The 16,290-nt window shown below is 44.6% G+C and overlaps 1 protein-coding gene across 1 annotated transcript in view; it reads left to right on the top strand.

Annotated features, from left to right (window-relative positions):
- Nucleotides 1-2,676: 2,676 nt before the first annotated feature.
- Nucleotides 2,677-16,290, top strand: part of ADAM12 (ADAM metallopeptidase domain 12) — a gene marked incomplete at both ends in the record, with an annotated part of 311,848 nt that continues 298,234 nt past the window's right edge. The window contains one exon of the mRNA XM_080911836.1: nucleotides 2,677-2,767. Within this exon, the coding sequence (XP_080767962.1) occupies nucleotides 2,677-2,767 (91 nt within the window). The remainder of the gene's footprint in view (nucleotides 2,768-16,290) is intronic.

Consider the following 16,290-nt stretch of genomic DNA (forward strand, 5'->3'; position numbering starts at 1 on the left):
TCTGTTTCTGCAGTGTCTGTTCGACTTCATCCAGTCAAACACCAAAGATAGTCCTGGGGCACATTTGGCCTCTTGAAGACAGCTTTGCAATGTCTACGCTTAAAAAAAATAAGTTTATTATTATTATTTCTTACAGTAAAGAGCAACAGCTGAGTAATAAACATGGAAGTGAAATGGATATTAAGAGAGTGTATAAAGCCCCTAGAACATACCAATAAACCATTTCTGTATCTGTGGTTGGGGCTAACAGTTGTGTCCAACCTAAAGCCATTCTGTCCTGGTGGCCTCAGAGGAAAGAGTCCTCAAGCCTTTGGCTTTGCATCTCTCACACATCTCTCTGTAGTCTTGGAATTTTACTAAGCTCAGAACCCTCTAAGCCTTCCCTTCTGGACCTCTTTCAGCAGAGCTGGATGCAAACTCCCCAACATCTTTACTGAGCACCCTGGGGGAGAAGGTGGGTGGGAAGACCCTGCACCAGGGTCTCAGTGTTCAGCTCCTCCTTAGAGGTGTGACTTAGCAGATACTAAGAGAGAAGGTTGCATCTCAGGGTCAAAGAAACACCCTTCACTGTATGGCTGTGGGATTTTGTTTGTACATTAAATTAAAATGATGTAGGTGACACCCTTTGTCATACAAAATAATGTAGACATCAAGCTAACCTGACTACTGTTGGTTGGGTTATTGTGCACACACGGCCCTATCATGGTGGTTTACTGGATTGTTTAAGACTAAAAAGCCTGCCAGTTGTGGGTGGTGGCACACACAGTTGGCCCCAGCATTTGGAAGTCAGAAGTAGGCACATCCAATGAGTTTCAGGATAGCAATGGGGCTACACAGAGAGAGCCTGCTCAGAACAGAACAGAAAAGTTAGAAGAGCCTTTGAAGGTGGGAGACATTTCTCTACAGCTTGATCTCCCAAGTCTCTAATGAAACATTGTTAATTCTGATTGAATAAACACCAGGACATACAGGCAAGGGTGGCTAATGGCTGGGCTGATTTTACAGAGTGCCTGTTCTGATTTGAATACTGAAGCCTCTAGCCTTGCTGCAGACTACTGCTGGTGAGGCAGGTTATGTTCCAAGGAGGTGATCAGCAACCCAGCCTTCCCCAACCCCACTCTCCTCATACTGGGGACCTGTTCCAGAACAGGGGAAGCTGTAGGCTCAGAACAGAATCTCTGTGGTTGGCCCAACTCTCAGCTGGAGTGTATGAAAACGGCCAGGCCCAAGACAGGTTTTGAATTCATTGGTCTGGATGGGGGTGGCATCTCCTTGAAACCTTACAGCGGGACCACAGTGGCCAGTTCTTCTCCACATGTCTTGCTGCTCTGTCTGGCCCCTGAGGCTTCTCACTTGGTTGTCAGGAACACAAAGAGTCCTGTTAGGAAATCTGTCAGGCTGATGAGGAGAAGGCGAGGAGGGGTTCAACTATGGCCCTGAGGTGAGGCCCTCCATCCTTTGCTGGTGCTTGCCTTTCTGTGCTCCTGAAGAACAGCTCATTCTGAAGATGTAGGAGAAAGCCTGGCAACTGACATTTTTCTCTCCATCATGCCTTGCCCACCATCTTTTTGTTCTTGTTGTTGATGAGGCAGAATCTCACTTTGTAACCCATGTTGGCCCAGAACTCACGGTGTAGCCCCTTGTTAGCCTCAAACTTGCAATAGCCCTCCTGTCTCAGCCCATCAAATATTAAAATTAAGGGTGTAAATCACCAAGCCTGGCTGCAATTTGCATCTCTAACCAGCCAAGCCAGGTACCTCTTAAGATCTGTGAAGTTTGGAAGTATCTGGACTTTTTTCCGGGTCTAGACAACAGAAAGACAACTTTGGCCAATCTATCAGCATCAAAAACAGAGCACCACACCGAAAACGCTGTGCCCAAGTGCCTGCTACTGTAAATTCAATCTTATTCCTTAGGTGTGAGGTACTGGTTTGGCGGTTTGGGACGCGGCAGCCAGAGGCTGCCCGGTTGTACACCATATACCAGACCTGTTCCTCGCGTTCTGCCGGTTCCCAGCTAGCCAGCAGCTAGCAGCCCAGTCATCCTTTCCAGACTCAGTCTGGAAAGCTGGACCCCGGCGCCGCGTGTGCTCTTGGCTGCCGGCGCCCAGGGCCCCGAGGCCACATCATCCTGAGGCTGGGAAGTGTGCGTTCTCGCGCCTTTGCGCCACGGAGCCGGCGGCCCGCATAAGGGGTCTGTGGCCATCCTGCGTCCAGCCACCCCGAGAGTGGCTAGGACCCGGGCGGTCAGGGACCCCAGAGCGGTCTCTAGGACCCGCGGGACGCCGCAGGCGGGCGGGGTGCGGGGGAGACGCTAATTTGTTCCGTGGTAATGAGAACGGCGACTGCTGGCCGCGGATCCATTGCACAGGCCCGCCCTCGGATCGCTGGTCCCCGGCGCCAACTCGGACAGGCTGCTCATTTATTGCAACGGTCAAGGGCGGCTCGTGCCAGAGTAGCGCGCGCGCGCACGCACACACACGGGGAGGGAAGAAAGTTTTTTTTTTTTTTTTTTTGAAAAATGAAAGGCTAGACTTGCTGCTCCGCGACCCGGGCGCTGCGCGAGGGGTCGCGGCAGACTCGGGGCAGTAGAACGTCTCCCGGCTCGGCGCCCGCGTGGGATGCTGCAGTGCTGGCTGCGGGGCCCCCGAAGCAGCTGCACGCCAGGCCGGCGACAATGGCAGAACGCCCGGCGCGGCGCGCGCCCCCCGCCCGCGCCCTCCTGCTGGCCCTGGCTGGGGCCCTGCTGGCGCCCTGTGCAGCCCGAGGTAAGTCATCCGCACACGCGGCTGCTTGCGCGTCCCCTCCCCGCCACCTCGCGACAAGCCGGGGTCTCCGCGAGTGGCACAGCTGCAAGGAGAGGAGACGCACCAGGGCGCATCTGATCCCCCAAGCTTGCGCTCCCAGAGCTTCGACACTGGTCCCCCGCCAGGTGCCCACTCGGAGTTTGGGGTGGCACGGGGGAAGAAGACGCTTAGCTCGGGGGCCTTAAAGCTGCTAGTGTCTGAATGAAGAGGCACAGCCTCCCCTCTTGGAGTGACATTTGCTCCTAAGGCTCTCAGTGTCTTGACAGTTACACGTGTCTCCTGGGAGGGTGTGCGTGGGGTCGTTTTACTGATCCAGTGGGGTAAGTGAGTTCCTTCACCCAGTTTCAGAGTCAATCCCCAACAAAGTTTCTTCCTCCACACCCCCATCCCTCTCTGACACAATTGGGGGACGTAGAGGACGCCCAGCCCCCACCCCATCACAGGTGTACCTGCAGCACTCTTTACTTTGTTTGTTTCAATTGTCTTCGTCGCTTAAGTCAGCCCTTAGAGATTTCTACCTTCACTCTCTGTCAGTAAGGCTCAAACTTGAACAGAACCCCTCTCTTGCTCATCCTTGGTAAATAAGGGCTTACACCAAGACCTTGTGTAGCGCGAGAACCCACTTCAGAGTTAAACGAAAGTGCATACATATAAAGGAGTTTTTACAGACTTGTATATTCCGGACTTGAATTTTCTCAAAACCGGGGCACCTGTGGATCCTGTTTGTATAATGAGAACTCACAGCAGGTGCCTTTTTAAAATTCCGGAGCTTCCCTGATCACCCCCCCCCCCGCTGCCGTCCCCCTTTGGCCGCTGGGGGCGCTGTTCACCAATGAATGATCCACCTTGACCTCCAACTCTTCTGTGATTCTGCGGATCAGGCAGTTAGTTTTCTGCAACTAGTTAACCCTCCATCATCAACTGTTCCCAACTCGAAACATTTTCTTTCTCAACTGTCACTGTTACCCTCGACCCTCCAGCATATCTACCCTAATATAACCAAATTCTAGCTCCCATAAATACCGACACAGCAATGTAGACCAACTTGGCAACTTGTTGGTTAAATTAAACAATTACACATATCAACCATCAGGGAAAAAGGCTACGACACTGAAGACTATTTAGAGAACTCTGGGACCTGCGGATGAAAACCGCAGCTGAAGGTGGTTTTGAGAGAGTTTTGTACAAACTATTTCCTTTGAAGGTTGTACAGCAGACATACTTAGAAACATGTAAACAGTTCCAAAGTATGCCTGAGTTGGCCTTGAACTTGGCGTATGCGCCGCACACACAAACAGAAGTCCAAGCACAGCTGATATTTTTTAGAGGAAAATGTTTATTAAATAAAAGTAATAGTGGGGAGTTATTTCACTGGGAGGGAGGCTGCAGTGTCAGTAGACAGAGCCTTGTCTTAGGCATGTCTTCAGCAAAGAAGTAAGCCAACACACTTGTACTGGTTTAAGTATTGTGTCTTAATATTCCAAGTTCATGGTGTGTTTACACTCAGATTCTCAGAATCAACTCTCGGTCCATTCCCCCAAGTCCTGTCATGGAGGATGTTTAAATGCAAACACATGAAGCATCTATTCATGTTGGCAGAGGATGGGAATCATTACTTGTCAAGGGCTGAGTATATCCCGAGTTTGCCTGTAGCCTCGCTCATTACCCCTGAGCTTTGGCACAGCTGAGCACAAACAAGTCCAAATCAGAGCCCGGATCCCAAGCCCTGCACTCCCAACCATCTTCCCTGCTTCAAGAATGACATCTATTGCTTCCTCCAAATGCCTTGTGCTGACACTTCATTCCTGAGGCTCCCTTTCACAACATGGGTCTATTCCTCACCTGGGTGTTCTCTCCAACACTGTAGCCAGTGTTGTTACAGCTCATCCTCACTCAGACCCTGGGGTTTGCCTTTCCCAGAACTCTGCTGTTGCTTTTGTGTTCCTGTATGTGTATGAGCGTTTATGGGTGTGCAGAAGTATGTACAGGACTGGTGACAACCAAGTTCTAGTGTCACTCCTTAGGTACCATCCACCTTTTAGAAACAACGCCTATTGCTGGCTGGTATGCATCAAGTAGGTGTGGCTGGCTGACTGGTAAACCCTAGGGATCTACCCATCTTTTCTGCTTCTTAGCCATGGGATTATAAGTGTGCACCACCAAACCTGACTTTTTGTGTGAATTTGGGGAACTGAACCCAGCCCCTCATGTTCCCACAGTGAGCAATTTCTAGACTGAGCTCTCTCCCCAGACCTTCAAACTGGATCTTCTTTAAGAACACGATTCAGCAATTGCTTCAGGATTTTCTTTAATCAAGAGCCTGGAACGTTCTCTCATATCCTTTCTCTATGGTCTCACTTCTTTTCCAAACAAATAACTTTTTCTTCCTTCCTCAGTTTTTGTGATGTAGACATTCCAGAAACTTCTGAGGAAGAGTGTCTGGGTGATATCCATTTGGAAAAGTGTTTAATGTGTATGGGTATTTACTTGTGTGTGTCTACCCTATAAGCCTGCAGTACCCTATGCCTGTGGAGGCCAGAAGAGGGAACAAGATCCCTGAAACCAGATTCTACAGATGATTGGGAGTGCTCCTGTAGGTGCTGGGCACTGAACCTGAATCTCCTGGAAGAGCAGTCAGTGCTTTTAACCATCTCTCCAGCCCAAGATAGTTCTTGGATAACTTGTGAATGCATGAAGGCTGATTTTAGTTGCAAACGACAGGAAACACAATTGGGGCACTGTTTTTGTCCTTGTTGTGTTGTTGTTGTTGTCTTTGTTTTTTGTGACATGGAGAGCAATTATGAAGTGAATGGTGTAAAAATAATTTCACAGGTGTTATAGGCCAGTGATACAGTCAGGAACATTGCACATCCTCTGTGTCTGAGTCAGGAACACCATACATCCTCTGTGTCTGAGTCAGGAACACTGCACATCCTGAGCATCTGCATTCTTACATGCTGATGTCCATTCTTAGCCGCAAGCCCTTATTGCCTCACTGGCTGCTGCACCCCTTACTCTCATACCTGCTTCTGGGTAGCAACAGGACAAAAAAGGCAAAGGCTGAAGAACCACAATTCCCTCTTTTTTTTTTTTTAAGGAAAATAATATAAGCCTTTAACAGATTAACAGACCTCATTGTCAGCTTATGATCCAGGACATGATTAGCTGCACAGGACTCTGGGCGAAAAGATATTTGTAACTGTGCACACGGGCATCTCAAGAAAAAAAAAAGGCCAGAGTTCAACAGGAAAACTTGTTTCTGCTATACCCTTCACACATACATACACATACACACACACACACACACACACACACACAAATGTGTGTTTTTATATGTATAAAATTATTGTCACACTCTTGACATACATTTTATCCTTTCCATTGTCATTTAGCTCTATTTGGCTTCTACTCCTTCCTTGTAGAAACATTGTTTTTTTGTTTTTTCGTTTTTAAAGAAATGAGCCTAAGTAAAGAAGCTGCACACAATTCTTTCCCACTAAAGTCATGCTCTCCTTCCCTTTCTCCTTCCCTTCTGTCCTCCTTCCCTTAGTTTCCTTCCTCTCTCCCCCCTCTCCTCTTTCTTTCTCTCTTTCACACATACACACACATACACACCACACTTCTTGTGTATAGATATGATACAGTATACATGTGTGTTCATATACCTATATATGCATGTATGGGCAGCATTTTATTCTTTCTTTCCTTGCATGTGCTCCCCATTTCACCTTTGAGTGCTAGTTTGGTAAAAGTCATATGTCCTTTGTATTCAATAGGAATTTCCTCATTGTCTCTATGCCCAGGACTGCTGGGTAACTTGATGGATTAACAGCATGTGCATGGTTGATCTTTTAAATACATTTTCTTTCTGAAAGTTACTATCTTCTCTTTGTAACTGTAATCTCTACACGTTATGGAAATGCACGTTCATGGTGGTCTTTTTCAGTGATCACACTGGGAACTCAGTGTAACTATCAAATTGAAATTTCATGTTGAAACTTTTACTTTCTCACACTGTTTTTTCAGCTGTTTCTTCTTCTTCCCTGTCATTTTCCATCTCTACATTTTATACTGTTTTGGGGCATTTCCTTATGGTTTTTAGCCCCTCCATTCAAGCTGAAGATGTTTACTGTCCTTATATAAATTGCCTTCTTTTCGTTATAGTGCCTTGTCTGCTTGTCATGCGTAGAAGGTTTCTGTCAGCTCTGAAGACATTATTGGTTCATAGATACTTATTGTTCACCTCAGGGTCACTGTGAAATTTGAGATTCATTTTACCCCTTTAGAAGAATCTCTGACTTTGTTAAAACATCCTATTTTTGGTTCACTGTTGCCATTTAATCCTGGGATTCTGAGCTGACTGGAAGTTCTATGTGCTTCTACAGATAGATTTATCAATAGGGGAAGGAGGTGACATTTTATTGGGATATATCCATATATCATTGGTTCTAACATATACATTGCTTTCCTTTGGGCTGGCCAGTTTTTTGTTTTGTTTTTTTCGGATCCTCCTATCTCCTGCTGAAGATTTTAGCTCAGTCGCAGGGTCTCAGAGCCCTGGGTGCTCAGCAGAACAGGGCTAGAATGGAGGTCATGCCCTCAGGTCCTTGTTTCCACTTACTGTTTCTGCTTTCTATCCAGTGCACTGTGACCTTTCCTCTGTATGATCTGGCCAGGGTGGAAGTGTTCTGGAGCTCAGCAGTTCTGTGCTGCTGTGCCTTCTAGATGCATTCTTGAGTCCTTGGATTGGGGGAGGCAGGCATCCACAATCCCAGCTTTGCAAGAAACTTGGAGCTTCAAATTCTCATTTCCCAGAGACATGGTACCATGGCATTCTTCTTCTCCAGGGAGCTAGCATTCCTATGTGCCCTAGTATTCTCTCTCTCTCTCTCTCTCTCTCTCTCTCTCTCTCTCTCTCTCTCTCTCTCTCTGTGTGTGTGTGTGTGTGTGTGTCTGTCTGTCTCTCTGTCTGTCTCTGTCTTTCTCTGTCTCTGTGTGTGTGTCCATCTGTCTCTGTCTCTGTCTCTGTCTCTCTCTCTCTCTCTCTCTTTCTCTCTCTCTCTCTCTCACACACACACACACACACACACACACACACACACACACACACCTCACACACTTTCTCCCTCCCTTTCTCCCCCTCTCTTCTTTTTCCTCTGGAGTGGTACTGCAGACGTATATTTATCCCTTTTCTATTGCTATGATAAAACACCATGACCAAGGCAATCTATAGAAGAAATGGCTTATTGGGGCTTATAGTCCTAGCAGATTAGAATCTATGATAGTGGAGCAAAGGCACCAGGTGTGGTGGCAGGATCAGGACACTGGGGACTTACATCTCGAACTATAATCATGAAGCAGAGGCAGAAAACTAGAATGGTGGGGGCCTTTAAACTCTTAAATCCTACCCCCAGTAACATACATCCTCCAGCAAGGCCACACCTTCTTAGCCAACACAACAGCTCCACCAACTGAGAAGTCCAATGCCCAAGACTATGGGGGTGTTTTTCATTCAACTCAGTGCAGACAGGACCTAGGGCAGCACACTCTTACCCCTGAGCTGTGCCCACCTCTTGGCCACCTCTGCTTGCTATTGTTACTCTTTGTGTCTTATGGTTGTCCTTGTTGTTGTTGTCAGAAAAACCAGTGTTTTACTGTGGTTTCAAGAGGGGAGCCAGGAAAGCACCTGCGACTCTGCCATGCCAACTGGAAGCCAGCCACACCTTTCTTACAGCAATTGACATTTTCTTCCTCCCACTGCCATTTGGCTCCTTCTCTTCCTTCCTTGCGGAAACAAACATTAAAGCCATTTTAAAATGTTTTAAAACTTTGTTTTCAAAAAAAAAATCTGTGAAAACTCAAAGTGAACATATACCTAATTAGACAAATGTTGCAGCTGTGGGAATTGCACACACAAAAATATTTTCAAGGACAGAAGCTCCATCATTTAAGGAAGCTAAGTAGATTTCTTCCTGCCCTAAATGGTGCTGTAATGAACTCATTACAGTTGCAAAAAAAAATTTTTTTTTTTTGTATCAGAGTGTATTCCAGGAGTCCTTTAAAGTTCTGTTGTTCCTGTTGTGTCTCTGATTTCCAAAGATAGTTTTGAGAAGCATTTCTGAATGTGTTTGGAGGCACACACAGGCAGCTCCAGAACCCTCAGCCTGCACCCCAACACAGCAGGGTTAAACAATGTTGGATAACAGCGAAGTGAGGTAGACACAATTTAAATACAGTTTTGGGAACTTTTTCCTGTGTTCCATGTAGCTGGTTCATTATCTATGTGCAGCCAGTAGTTTAACAAACCCAGAGTTTTCGTATCGGCATGTAGACACGGCATGTAGGCACCATGCCATAATCTCATGCGGTGCTAGCGGGAGAATCCTGCAGCCTGTCCTGTTCTTGCCTCTTCTCACAGCAGAGGACACCAGGACTTCAGATGGAGAACAGATGAAAGGCCATCTCCATGTTCTCATGAGGGAAAGTAGGCCATACCCCAGCCCTGGTAAACATCCCAGAATCTCTGTACTCTCTCTTTGGCACAATACAATGCTCATGGAAATCCATCTGATTTTAGACAGAATTGGTAATGCAGGTCAGATATACTGTTTTCCAATTCAAATGTGTACTCTAGTCTTGTGCTTTTTGAGCAGGCTGCTGTTTCAACCTTCCCACTTTCTGCAAGTCGTTTTTCATCCTGTTTCCTTGGACTTTATTTAATGCTCAATACGCCTTGCCTTCAATTGACAGATGAGGAGGAGAAGCTGAATAATTCAGCCTCATATTGATATAGTTTTTTTATTCTTTAAGTTTTTATGTCATCCCAAGGCAATACATTAAGAGCTCAACTTCCTGGCAACCGTTTTAGAATTTGGGCAGCCTCCTTGGGTATCTGGACCTTCTGTCTGCTCCTGCTGATGCTTTGGCCTTCATAGCCCTTTATATGACCCCCTGTGGATGCTGGTATCCATGCCTCTCTGAGCAGAATGTGGTAATAAATCCATCCTGCATTTGAACACAAAACTTTCCTATGTCATTAGACATTCAATCCAGAAGAGGATTTAGCAGTGTGTGTGTTTGTGTGTGTGTGTGTGTGTGTGTGTGTGTGTGTGTGTACATATGCATATACAGATTTAGTGCCTGAATCTGTGTGTGAATTGGTGTGGGAACATGCAGGGCACATACATATGAGTACAAGTTCCCTTGAAGACCAGAAGAGGGTGTTTGACCCATGATGAGCTGCCCAGTGTGGGTGCTGGCAACAGAACTTGGGCCCTCTTTTAGCCACCAAGCCTCTCTCCAGCCTGTGTTTTAAAAGGCTGCTGTTCTCTGGTTAATGGAGCATGTATTCTCTGGAAATGAGATCTACCAAGTATGCCAGTGACTCTAGTTGACACCAACAGAATGCCTGACAGAAACGACTTGAAGGAGGGGCTTATTCAGCTCCTGTAGGAAGGCACGGTGGCAGGAACTTGGGGCATAGAAAAATCATCTTAGTGAATTCAGGCAACAAAGAGTTAGGTTGACTTGTGGCCCTTGAGAGCCATCCCTCTAGCCCTGTCTGCCAGTTAGGACCCATACCAAAGGCTCAGCACCTCCCCAGACTGCCAGAGCCCAAGTATCCAAATACAGGAGCCTTGGGGTATTGGAATGCTTCACATTCAAACCAAGTAAACTTTTCAAACTACTAGAGCTTTTCTCAGTCAATTTTAGTATAATTTGGCATAATAAAAAAAAAGAATTATTGAAAAAGAATTTAAGGTTGGAAAAGAGACCAAGAATAAGTCACATATTGTACTTCTTACCCTCTAGATTTTATTATACATGACTCAGAACATCTAAACTTTAAAGGTCTAAAATATTAAAGATATGTGTGTAACCACACACCTGCGTTCCACCCATCCAACCTTCTGCCTTTCTGAGTAGCTGATGGGTCTTATATATACATTTCTCTAATTAGTTCCTGATGTTATTTTGGATTTAAATGTTAGGCTTAATGGTACCTTACAACAGATTACAACATTTGCAACCTTCAGGGTTTTGTTTCTGTTTTTTCTTTTTAATTTTTAAATTAATGTGTTTTTAAGATTTATTCATGTTGGCATTTATACTTGGTTCTTTCTTTTTAATTGAATGACTAAGCTTTAAATTGAGCTCTCCTCTGTTGACAAAGCCCTGCATTCTCCAGCTTTTTACATCACAGTGGTGGATCCTTGTCCTGTGTCTTTATGTGTACGCGTGAGCTCTAGGGGACCTATTATGAGTGAATTGCTGAGTTGTAGAGTACAGTTCATTTTCCACTTTAATATACTTTGTTAAATTGCTTTTCAAATTGGCTCCACAAAGGGAACAAATTCCTACTTGGAGAGCTTTGATAACACTCTAAAATTAGGCATATTTGCTATTTTGTAGCTTGTACATTTTGACAAGCTAGATATGGAGTATTTTCATCTTTTGACTGACATTTTCACCACCATGAGGGAGATACTCTCGGACCCATTTTGTTTGTGTGTTTTCTTTCAGTAGGTCATTGTTATCTGTCTCTTTTCATTACTTCTGTATCATTTATTTCTCTTCATTCATATTACTTAGCAAGTAAGGTAACAGGAAATCTAATAAATGACTTAAAACAAAAACAAACTGAAAATTATGCACAATTCTTGTCCCCCCAGAACAGTCACTGTTCCAACAATGTATGTGTTTTCATTGCAGTCCGGGAGAATCGGAGTCATGTTGTGGATATATTATTGTGCAGCTTGCTTTCATTTCTTTGTCCTTTCTTTTTCAGGGAGGAGGCAGAAGAGGTAGGGGGTAACCAATGAGATTTTACTGAGGTCACTAGCAAGGATGTAGGGGTTATTTACAAGAGCAAGGATGACTCAAAAAGGTACAGCATCACTAAAGCCTAGCCCTGCTACCCAGGGCTCAGGAGAGCTGCAGCCTCCAACCACAGCCCAGTGGTCCCCAGTTTCTTCCAAAAGCTAAATTTATTTTCTGAGGCTCAGTTCTGTTGGCCACAGACTCCTCTTCTAGCTGTCTGCCCTGCCACAAAGCTGAGGAAGGACCTCTGAGAATCTCCTAACTTTCAGCTCTCTCGGGGCTCCTGACCCTTTGTTTACTTGTTGAATCTTGAGAGCATCCCACCACAGAAATGTTTCAGCTGAGAGGAGCTACTCCACAGCAGTCTGCCCATTTCCCAGCTTTGGACATTCTTTGCTTTCTTTCTCCTTTTAAATAGTACTTTTATTAATTCTTTGAGAATTTTATATATTTTGATTATATTTATCTCCCTCTTCCTAATTACTCTCAGATTTACCTCTGCCTACCCTGACTTTGAGTTTTCCTCCTCCTCCTTCTCTGCCTCCTCCTCTCTTCAAAAAGTCCCATTTGTAGTTCTGGGGCCTGCCATGGTCAACCTACCTGAATCTTAACACTGTTCTGATACCTTTTCCACAGTGTTCCCTGAGCCTTGGAGGGAATGATATAGATGCCCATCTCTGGCTAAGCATTGGGCCATGGTTGCCACAGCAACAGATACTTGTTCTTGAGAGCTCAGCAGTGGTTATGAGTTTCCATTATACACTATTCATCCTTTTTCTGACTGGTTGAGACTGATAGTAGTAGTAATCTGTTTGTGATGGGAACATGGCAAACCACTCATGTATCTGGTGTGTGTGTGTGTGTGTGTGTGTGTGTGTGTGCGTGTGCATGTGTGTGCATGTGCTGCTCAGAGGTTGGTGTCAGATGTCTTCTTCAACTGTTCTCTACCACATTAAAAAAGACTTATTTATTTTAATTTTATGTGTATAAGTGTCTTGTCTGCATGTATGTCTGTGCACCATTTACATGCCTGGAGACCAGAAGAGAAGAACATCAGATGCCCTGGATCTGGAGGTGGTTGTGAGCCACCCTGTATGTGTTAGCAGTCTAACCATGTCCTCTAGAAGAGCAGCCATGCTTTTGACCTCTGAGCCAACTCTCTAGCCTCTATTTTTAAGAATGAGTTTTACAATTATTGTGTGTGTGTGTATGTGTGTGTGTGTGTGCGTGCACGCACATGTGCAAACATGCATGCATACATGCACTCACGCACATGTTTTAGTGGATGGGTGGGGGTTTCATATGTGCTATGGCTCACATGGAGGTCAAAGGTCAACTTCCGGTAGTTAACTCTCTCCTTGCCCTGTGGGATCAGAGATTAAACTCAGGTTGTTAGACTTGCAGAGACTTTACCTGCCAAGCCATCTCACTGGTCCTTTTAGCAGATATTTTTACAAGTTTGGTTTATGAACATTTCTATCTGTTTTGAAATTTAAAAGAGATTTTTTAAGGTAATTTCTCCTAAATGTTAACCTTTGGTACTGACTTATAGTAGAAATGTACTTTTATTTATCATATAAGATCACCATCTATATTTGTATACATCTAAGCAAACCATTATCATGGAAGCAGTTACTGAATCTGCTTTCTATTCTGGTCGGCACAGGGCAATCTGGGGGCTCCTCTGTGGTTTCTAGGGAAGCCTTAAGTTCTCAGGTTGGCAAGATGATGTTCCTGGGAGAAGGACTTAGGTAGAAGAGCTTCAGAAGCACAGAGATCTGTGCTCAAGTCAGCTAGCTGGTCTCCCCTGAAAATCCCACCCTGGAGGAAACCCCTCAGGGTTGAGAGAACTGAGATGGCTGGAGTCCCAAACCTCAGGCAAAATTAAAAAAAGAACTATTTTCCTGAGAATTTTATAAATGTATACAATGAATACTCCCCAATTTTCTCCTCCAGCTTCCCTCCAACACATCTCCTTACCAACTTGATGTCTTGTTTTTCTTAATAGCCTACTAGGTCCAGTCAGTACTGCCCAATTTGCCTGGGTGTGGGATCATCCACTGGAGTATGGGAATCTTACTAGTGGCCATATCCTCAAGAAAGTGACCCTCAATACCCTCAGAGCTACCAACTGCCAATAGCTCCTCAGTCAGGTCGAGGGCCCAGGGATCATCTGCCACATGTGCTCTGGATCTCTGGCTGCCTTGGTCTTACCCAGTAACCACAGCTGCTTGTGTGTTCGTGAGTGCACTATCCGTGCAGGTTCAGAGGACCCCCTCTCACAACCCTCCTCCCCATCTGCCAGCTCCTACCTGTTTTCTGCCTCCTCTTCTATTCAGACAGATTGCATAATCTCTCTCTTCCTTGGCTGCCTTCTCTGTGATGTGCTGTGTCTACTTGTGCACGTGTTCAGAGGATACCTCAAGGGAGTGGAAAGTATATAGCCCATACTAAGCTCTTAGAAGACTTAGTCTTGCTCACTTTCTTTTTTCTTCCCTTTCCAAATAGTTTGATTTTTCATGAAGCTCGAGAGTTTTGTATGGGTATTAGAATCTTGCAGTGGGGGCTACTTAACTTCCCATCCTGAGATCTCGGTTAATTTGGCAGAGAATGAGCATTCTTGTGACCTCAAGGCTGTGATCATAAACATAGGCATGTCAATGGACTTGTTCTTTTTGCTGATATTCAGGATGCTTTAAATAACTTTCTCCTGGAAACCCTTGCATAGCTTTGCAGGAGCTCTGTATAGATGCTCTGGGCACTTTTCGTTGTTAATATTTTAGATCTTTAACTCCTGTTTGGTTTGTTTTGGATATTTAATTTCAGTTATTTTATTTATGTCTATGAATGTGTCTTGATTCATAAGTGCACGATATCTACAGAGTCCAGAAGAGATTGTTGGGTCCATGGCGCCTGATATGGGTTCTGGGAACTTCTGGAAGCACAGCAACCATTCTTAGTTGCTGAGCCATCTCTCTAGCCTCTAAATCTTTAATCTAGAAAACAAAACAACCACAAATAAGTAGACTTTAGTAATACCCTGCATCGATGGCTCAGTTTCTACTACCAGCTCTGGCTACTCTTGTTTTCTTATAGATAGACCTTTATTGTTGTTCTGATACTTGCTTTAACTTACTGTTGGGATACTGAGGTACTGGTTTTGAACTTGGTGATCTTGATTAATGTTTATTAATGGTAGAATGTGCGTTCCATAGAATTCCTCTGAGAATTATCACAATTCTTTGTATTAGTCCTCTTTTCTCCTCAAATGGGTCAGTGCCTCCACTGCAGGGTAAATAGGAGCAGGTAGCACACATTCTCTCTCTCTCTCTCTCTCTCTCTCTCTCTCTCATTATAATAAAAATAACTTAGCTTTTACCCTTTTAGATGCCTGCTTTCTTCTTTGTCTCCCACTGTATGGTTAAAGGACTATTTACATATGTTTATTTATGATATGTGAGTTTAGATGCTCTGAGTTCTAGCCTGTTTCCACACTGCTACTGTTCGGTTCATCACATCTGCACTTCACTAACAGAGTCTGGAGAGAACCTTTGCCTTCTCTCAGACAGTGGCACAGGCTAAGCGTGGGTTGATGCTTCCCACTACACTTCCGGATTTTTGTGCGTGGTAATTCAGTTCTGCTCTTTCAAACATATGCTCCTTTTATAATTGATCATCACTGTTAACACAGGATTTGGCATCTTCGAGGACAGTGGTTTTCAAACTTCCTAATAATGTGACCCTTTAATACAGTTTCTCATGTTGTGATGACCCCCACCATAAAGTTATGTTCATTGCTATTTCATAACCGCAATTTTGCTACTGTTATGAATCGTAACGTCTGCCACCTGGGACATCTGATATGCAGAATATCTGACATGTTACAGCTGTGAAAGGGTCATTTAACCCCTGAAGGGGTCATGACCCACAGGTTCTAGGTCACTGTTGTGGGAGAATCGCCCATGTGAGGTGTATCCAGACAGGGTTAACTGAGGAGAAATCACTGAAGTGGATGGGACTGTCCAACAGGCTGGAGACCATGGTTAAATAGAGGGGAGAAAGCCAGGAAGGCAGACCTTGGTGCTCACTCCTTGTTAAAGTTGTCTTCCACTTAGAGTCTCTAATGAACAAACTGTGTTTGCTATCCCTAAAGATGTCTGCTGTAACCCTCTCATGGGTTTATCTCTGTGTTGATTTCTAGATGGACAGTCGTTTCTCTCAAACAGATAGAGACCTTCTGGTATGGCTAAGCCTTCCCAGATGGCTAACCTTCCTGAGATGGCTTTGGTCTCTTTAGAGTAATAGTTATTTGATGGATCTAAATTTGTTTATTTCTCTAGATATGATAGTTTTTTCATTGTTCTCTGTATTTTTTATATGTGCACACATGTTTCTATTGTCTTTTTGCCATTTAATATGAATTTGTTTTTGCATATGTCTAAAAGGGAATAATTGTATTTATTATTTATACCTGGCTTTATGTTACTACCATCCCCACTGTCTTTCTCTCCATCCTCTTCCTCTTTCTCTTTCTTTCCTTTCATCTATATTTCTTTCTCCTCTGTCTTTTTGTGGTACTTAGGATTGAACCTAGGGACTTAAACATACTCACACATGCACTGCCTCTTTATGTTCCAAGTTGTCTTTTGCTTAATAAGGCAGAG

The sequence above is a fragment of the Micromys minutus genome (genome assembly GCF_963924665.1).
Source record: "Micromys minutus genome assembly, chromosome: 2".
Lineage (NCBI taxonomy): Eukaryota > Metazoa > Chordata > Mammalia > Rodentia > Muridae > Micromys > Micromys minutus.